General features: G+C 38.1%; 1 protein-coding gene across 11 annotated transcripts in view; it reads right to left on the reverse strand.

The window, feature by feature from the left end:
* LOC121891219 overlaps positions 1-1,701 on the reverse strand; it is a 141,423-nt gene extending 139,722 nt beyond the window's left edge. For 10 of the 11 annotated variants that reach the window (XR_006094062.1, XR_006094061.1, XR_006094063.1 and 7 more), the window contains exons 1-2: positions 1,507-1,701; positions 1,177-1,338 (exon numbers count right to left, since the gene is read on the reverse strand). Coding sequence is in view for 7 of the 11 variants with exons in the window: in XM_042404045.1 (XP_042259979.1) it covers positions 1,177-1,335 (159 nt within the window). In the remaining 4 variants the exon portion in view is untranslated. The remainder of the gene's footprint in view (positions 1-1,176; positions 1,339-1,506) is intronic. The other variant, XM_042404040.1, reaches the window with a different exon arrangement.
* Between the last annotated feature and the right edge of the window lie 5,608 nt (positions 1,702-7,309).

A 7,309-nucleotide genomic window follows, 5' to 3' on the forward strand; every position in this document is an offset into this window, starting at 1 on the left:
CGCTGGCCTAGAGTCACTAGAAAGCAACACCAAAAAAGGAAATTCAAGAGCTCACCATCCATTCAAGAAACTGATGAAAAACAAAAATAATTCATATTTTGTTTTTACAGCCTAATGTGCTGTAATCTGCCTCTAGCCTGCTCCCGACATCTATGACTCCAAAAATATGAGAAGTCATAGGAACAAACACAACTAGTCATCTTGTTGAAAGCCATCACAATCATCATCATCATCACTGTCACAACCACAATGCTCCAATTTCAGCCAAGATTCAGAACTTGAGATAAAGCAGAAACAATAAAAGAAAGAAAGAAGAAAGAAAATTAGGAGGACATAGACATTCACTTGGAAATATGGATTCATGGACATATGATTTCAATGGATTTAACATGACGATACAGATATGTGTTGGTATCTTTTCCCAGTTCTTAACACAGTTAGACAAAAAAAAGCATAAAACATGTGAAGTTCCATGAGAAGATTCAGCAATACAGACATGAAGTTGCCCCATTCTGTCAAATCTTTACATAACTTCTTATTTCTTTTTTGTAATTCATTATATTGTACGTTTTGGTTCCTTAATGCATTACAGCTGATTCAAAAGATGAGACCAATAGTATAATGTAATATTACGTATACTAAACCATGCTAGGGGGAAGTTGAGAAATGCGCTTGTATTATAGGTATTGCATATAGATTTTAATGACCCCATTGTACTGGTAAAATGTACCATCATGTTAGTGACTAAAAAATCATGCAACTGCACTTCCATGGTACTGTACCATGGAACTGGTTGCCAAACAGGTAAACCTGCCAATGGCAACCATTGCCACTCTCAATAACTGTACAAAGGCACACTTTAAACCTGACAGCTGTTACTTCCCACACAACTACAGCCTCATACTGTGAAAATGTCAAAGGCCAACCAGGTACAACAACACGAGTGTGTAGAATAGTCTATTAATAACATTTAATCAGAAAATTTTATCCTCAAAAACTACCATAAAGTTTAAACAACTCCTCTCTGACAGTCTCAACAAAAATTGAATCTCATAATATAATAAAAATAGGTTTTATCACACGGCTGGAGTGAGCTGTTCTGCTCCCTTACATTTCCAGAGTGTTGCTGCAACTGTAATAACAAACTGAAACTAAAAAAAAATCGTATCTACACACCTGAGACCCGAAATCTCCACACCTTGACAGGACTGCTCCTCCATGAACATTTTGCGAAGTGGCACAGACCTCTGATGGATACTTTAGGATGCTTTTCTTCTCTGGGGCTCCAGTCACCCGGCAGTTTGACTTGAAGAAGTCAAATATGACACATACCATCACCTAAAAAACATAAATAAATAAAATTAGGAGCCATTTTGCTTTTAGCATATAACCTTCCATTGCTAGCGCGTCACACCCCAGGAGCCAAGGCACCCATGCCTAATCGTGTTAGTATAAAAAGATCATGTTTTTCTTGCTTACACTACTTTTTTCAACAGGTTAAATTACCTTTACCACGTTGTAACTCTTAGTTAACAGTTAGCAGGGAACTAATATTCACTTTTAGCTTCACTTATTTCACAAATTCTTCGCAATTTGGTGGCGACAACAGTTGACATGCAACACGCAGTAAAAACTGTAAAACTAACAAACGCAAGACACTTCTTTAAGTCGTGACTAAATTGTTACCGCAGATTTGCGGAACTCTCGCGAGATTTGTACGCGTTGTTTCTTCATTGTGCGTGTTTTACAAAATAATTGCGTTTTGTGATGTGATGACGCTGTGGTTAAGGTCTGGTTAGGTTTAAGGACAAAAAACACTTAGGGTAGGGTTAGGGAAAGATCATGGTGTCGGTTAAAATGATCACTCTTGTGAGATCTTTCGCGGGTCTGGGGTTACCATCTATAATAACCTTTTATGATTACCATGAATGTATGCATTTACATTGCTTGCAAAGCTGTTTTGGATATGGTGAACAACTTAAGGTGATATCAAGCCATTCAGTTACAGATGGGTGATATGATAGGCCTACAGGTGTTTTGCATTGCACAATTAGGCAATTAACATCCCATGTTCTATATGCATGTTGATTAAGCAGCATTTACAATCACTAGTTCATGCTTATTTACAGTAATGTTTATTTACAGTAGCCTATTTTTTCATATTACCATATAGCCTGTGATATTAGAATTGTATAATCCTAGGTGTATATAGGCTAGGTTCTTGTTAATGAAGTATATTTATGAAGATATAGGCTACTGGTAGCAGCATCTTTATCTGCAATACTACCCACCCTGGTATTACTTAGAATAGGATAAAAAACAAAATTTGTGTCATTATCCATCACTACCCTAAACTGGAAGTCTGGCCACGGCAATAGCATTGCCAGGCAGAGTGCAGCTGCAAACCACAGCACTGTCATACAATCTGGACCCAATAGTATGATCTTGCTTGATAAAAAGATTCAGATGTGGAAGAAGAAAAGCAGAGAAGTGCTTTCTTAGTATGACAGTGTTGGGAATGTGTCCTGCTCAGGTTCTTGTGCAAGTTTCAGGGAGAACCACAGAGACTGTGACTATTCTGGAGTGAGGCAAATACAAACCAGTCCCAGATCCCAGATCTGGCAGACAATGTCTGAATATAAATGCAAATTATTGTACATTGCTCAACTCTGGTGGGAGTGGGAATCTGGGCATCATCTGCACTGGTGAGTAATATGGAGGGCCTTGATGGACTACAGTGTCTCCGAGGTTTAGCCCCACAGGTCTCTGCAGGTTTTAGCAGGGGCCAATCAGACTTCCCCATTGGCTGTACACACTTACTTACTTACTGCTCAGAACTGGCTTCTTAAGGTGGAAGAACATGCATCAATGCATCCAGCTTCATCAGACTGATCACTGGACACCTTAGGAGCCCAGCTAGTCCAACTTTCCAGACATTAGGGTCCTTTGGGTGGTCCAGTCTTGTCTTGGAGAAATAGTCAGAGCTTTTTTGACCCCTCTCTGCTGACCAGTCCTGGGGGAGCTCCAGTTGATTGTGAATCCCAACATGCTCAGGTGCAGGTGATGATGAGGTCATCTTGGTAAAGAAGACACCACTGGGTTTGAATGCCGCACCAACACATTTGGAGAGTTTGTAGGGTGATGAAGTGGTCAATAGAAAGACATACTGAATACAACTGAACATAAAAGTAAGGGACTGTCATGGCTGTAGTGGTAAAAAGCTGCTTGGTGGCACAAGCTCCTGTAGAATTTTCAGTGTGGACGTGATAAAAGGCAATACAGGTATGGAGGCAGTCAGAGGGTCAGAATTTCCCCTTTCTGTTTTCTTTTGCTTTTGTTTTGTTTGATTGTTTGTTTGTTTATTGAAACCACAACATAGCTGGAACTGAGTAATTTGTCTTTTGCAGGTGTAAGGATTGGCTGAGTGGTGGAGGAAGGACACAGAGCTGCAGGAGTAATCTTCACTCTGTGTATGTTTTATTTGCGGATTACACCAGAAAAATAAAGCAGTTCAGGCTGGTTTTGAGTGAGGAGGTGGAAAACTATTTACAAAAAAATGAAAAAACAAAGATAAGCATATAAAAACTTGTCAAAAGAACTTAAAGGAAAACCTAGGCTAGTGGGCAGGTAGCACATGCTGCAGGTCTACAGTTGAACTGATCAAACTCTCTGCCTCTTATACAAGAGGTCCCTCCTTCCACACAAACCACAGTTAGGGTGAATCAATTAAGCAATCTAAACCACATTTCTAATTGAACACAACATGGACAATGTCTACACATTAATCTAGTTTTCCTAACATGGAAATATCAACACATAAGTTGTTCAGGATACTTTAAAAGACTATCCCCTATGATAAAAAAAGCTCCCTGTATTCCAACCCACATGGCACAGTCTGAGATCCCCCTACTATGAAATCCTTTGGATTCTCCCACTTCCTCTTTGGCAGTTTGGACCAAACATTTGAGTAACTGAAATTGAATGTAAATGAATGTGAATCGAATGTATTAATAGATGAAATTGTGTGTTTCTTATTTCATAACACAAATATTATGTGTGTTCATAATGTCAATATGAGTGTCAGGTTAGCATGCTAAACTGTGCTAGCTTAGCCTTAGAGGAGTGGGCTACAATGTCATGAAAGAGTGGTGTGATGGTAAGTTAGCTTAGCTTTACAATGAGAGCTGCAGATCTTTTGTACTTGTGGTGGAGTATATTACAGACCTGCCGAAACTAAAGTGTTTGTGGCAGCTATGCAACCTACTCTCCAGAGGGCATGGGCTAGGCCCATGACGGCCCCTTGAGCAACAGTTCCTGAATCCTGCTAAGGAGTGCGCTATGGTCCATGGTAAGTACACCAGCAATGGTGTGTTTGTGGAACATGACAGACCTGTGTTTGCCCATTTGCACCATTGCCACCACTCCTAATAGTCTGTCAAAGGTTATGAAGCCAGAAAGCAATCGATAACATTAACACACACAACAATCACTAAGGCTCTCTTTCCAGTGGTGGCAGACAGACAAATGAGTATTTCTCCTAATTGTCCACTCTCTGTAGAGGAATGATTTAGAGAAAAAGCACTTACTTTCTCAGGGAAAATAGAAATTTAAGAAGCCTGTATTACCTATCCTGAAAATGGAAATTTGGACAGTATTTTATTAAAATATCCAATGTGACTGGTGCCACAAGGTTTCACCAAAACCACAAACAGATTATTTGATTATTTATCAATGTTTTTTTTAAATTTATGTTAACCTTTCCTTAATCCAAAGAGTGGAATATATTTGTAATATTCAGTTGTTTAGTAAGAATTATCATTCTTATTATAATTTAAAATAATTCAATAAAACTTTTTAGTAGAATTCACTCTCTATGTTTTCTTGGACAGTGTTTCCCTGCTGTGCTGCAGCGTGATCACAGTAACACAAAGAGAGAATGTTTTATTAAAAAGACTGTAGACTTTGAGAGATACTCACTTGATTTGTCTAACTCAGACTTCTGAAGTCTCACATTGAGTTCACATAAACATGTATGTATTCCTGCAAATAAGAAGGACTGTGGATTTGGTCTCCCATCATTAGCATTAGAAGAATCTTAGGGATCTCTTGATGGCCAGTATGAAGCAAAAACGGTTTCAATATGAACACCTGACTACTGTTTTATGACAGAAAATTTGGAAACCTATTCTATAATAATTAAACATTGCAAATGAACAGCCACACACTACTGTTGTGGGCGTTAGAGTTACTTGTTTAGGGAAATCTCCTTGGCAACAACTGGCAGTTTGCCATTGCGGTCCATTGTCATCTCGCGATGCTGATGCTGCCTGAGTGTTTCCTTTCTTATTTCTTTCTTCCTTTCTTTCTTTCTTTCTTTCTTTAAGGCTACGGCGTGAATGCAGCATCACCACTCATGTGCCAGTGCGCGTGCCTCCAGCCGGGTGTCACGAGGCTAGAGCGTGTGCACGAGAACACGTGCCTGTATGTGAGCGGTGGTGCACGGTGGGGGCGCATTGGAGGGGGGGGCGCTGCGCCGCATGTCACTTGATCTCGAACATCAGAGCAGATAGATAAAGCTAAAGCGATTAAATGAGAGGAGGGCTTTGCGTCACTAGAAAGGTGGCTGCCCTGGATATGTGAATGGATTAAGAGAACTACATGAATGAAAGAACAATGAATGAAAACTATAGAGGTAATGCCTACTTTTAATTCGCCTACCTTTTACAGCCCCATCTAAATCTTGTTAAAGGAAAAGTGATTGGATACACTACAGAAAGTAGTCTCAAACTAATGTCAATCTCATGAGGATGTTTTCAAAAGAAAACACAAATGTGTGTTCTTTTCTACATTTTGATGTGTGTCTGTGATTGTTTGCTTTGTTATAATTATTAACTTGAGGTCAGAGGTCATAGTTTACTCACTTTTTAAGCTGATAAGGGATATTTATAGCAAACTTTTACTTCACTGTATTAGAGTCATCATTTAAACATTTGCTTTAAAGGGGAACAAAGCATCATGTTGATATGCTGGTTATATTTTCATTGTTATGATCATTTAGTGAAGGCCATAGTTTTTGCTCCTCTATCACTGCCTATATGCTGAACCCAAGAGGCTTTCAGAGCCAAAATACTTTAAAACTGTAGTTAATTTTGGAAAACTAACCAGATTCCTCCTAGATAAAGACGACTTGTAACAAAATGTTAAGTCAATATGAGACTTCTTCTACAGTTCAGTGTAGAGTATATAACAGATATATACAATATGTATCGTATGCTATAAAGAACTTGTTCAAATATCTTTCTTGAAGCTTTCTACTACGTCCCTACTTTCTAATTTGCCATTTTTAGTTTAAATCATTGTGAGTAATAAATGGATAAGTTGAAGATACTCTTTGTCTTGTAAGGTTCTTTTTAGAGCATGACATGGGGGTGGTATGACTTATTGTTTACTTTATACGACACATTTTTCTTTATCTCTTGGTAACTTAATCTGCTTTTGTTCACACTGATTACAATTTATCCACATTTGCTTTTCAAATAGTTGTTTAAAAAAATAGGTTAAAAAAATACACATAATTGTCCTTTATTATCATTAATATAATCCTGCATAACCATTTGAGTTTGGTCCCGTAGCTCATTTTATAAAAATTGTGATAACTATCATGCTACCAGGTTTGTTTCTGATTTAACCTGGCACTCAGTGTCCCAGGCATCAGCCACTTCCTAATTAGATGGGGAGAATAAAAACCAGCAGTGTTCTGGGTCTGGAGTAACAGGATCTGAAACCCTTGTACTGTATTGATAGCTTTACCACAGCACACTACATAACAATTCACAAGAAGGTTTCAGTTGTGGTGCCTAAAAAGGATTTTGTGTTAAGCTAGATATTGTCATTTTACGCCCAAAAATAGGAGCCAATAGCAAGACAATGTAGGGGACAATAAAGAAATCAGCAAAAACTATGATAAAGTCATTGTAAAGTGATTTGCCACTGAATATCATTGTGATCCACCATAATGAATGAAATATCATATTACAGTTTTATGTACAGTAAGATAAAATAAATGTTAATATATAGATATTTTACTTTAGGAGCTACATACCCCAGACCTACTATGCTTCAGGAGAGTATTATATAGGAGGTAATCACTTAAAGCGCACATACCACAGAATACCAAAGAAATACAAGAAAAAGTAGTGTATATATAGTATGTATAGTATATACCATAGTGTAGTATATATAGTAAATATAGAGTGATGCTAAAAGGGTCAAAGGATGATAAGGTCAACATAAACTCATTTACTACCAG

This window comes from Thunnus maccoyii, chromosome 23, assembly GCF_910596095.1.
Source record: "Thunnus maccoyii chromosome 23, fThuMac1.1, whole genome shotgun sequence".
In the NCBI taxonomy this organism is placed as follows: Eukaryota; Metazoa; Chordata; class Actinopteri; order Scombriformes; family Scombridae; genus Thunnus; species Thunnus maccoyii.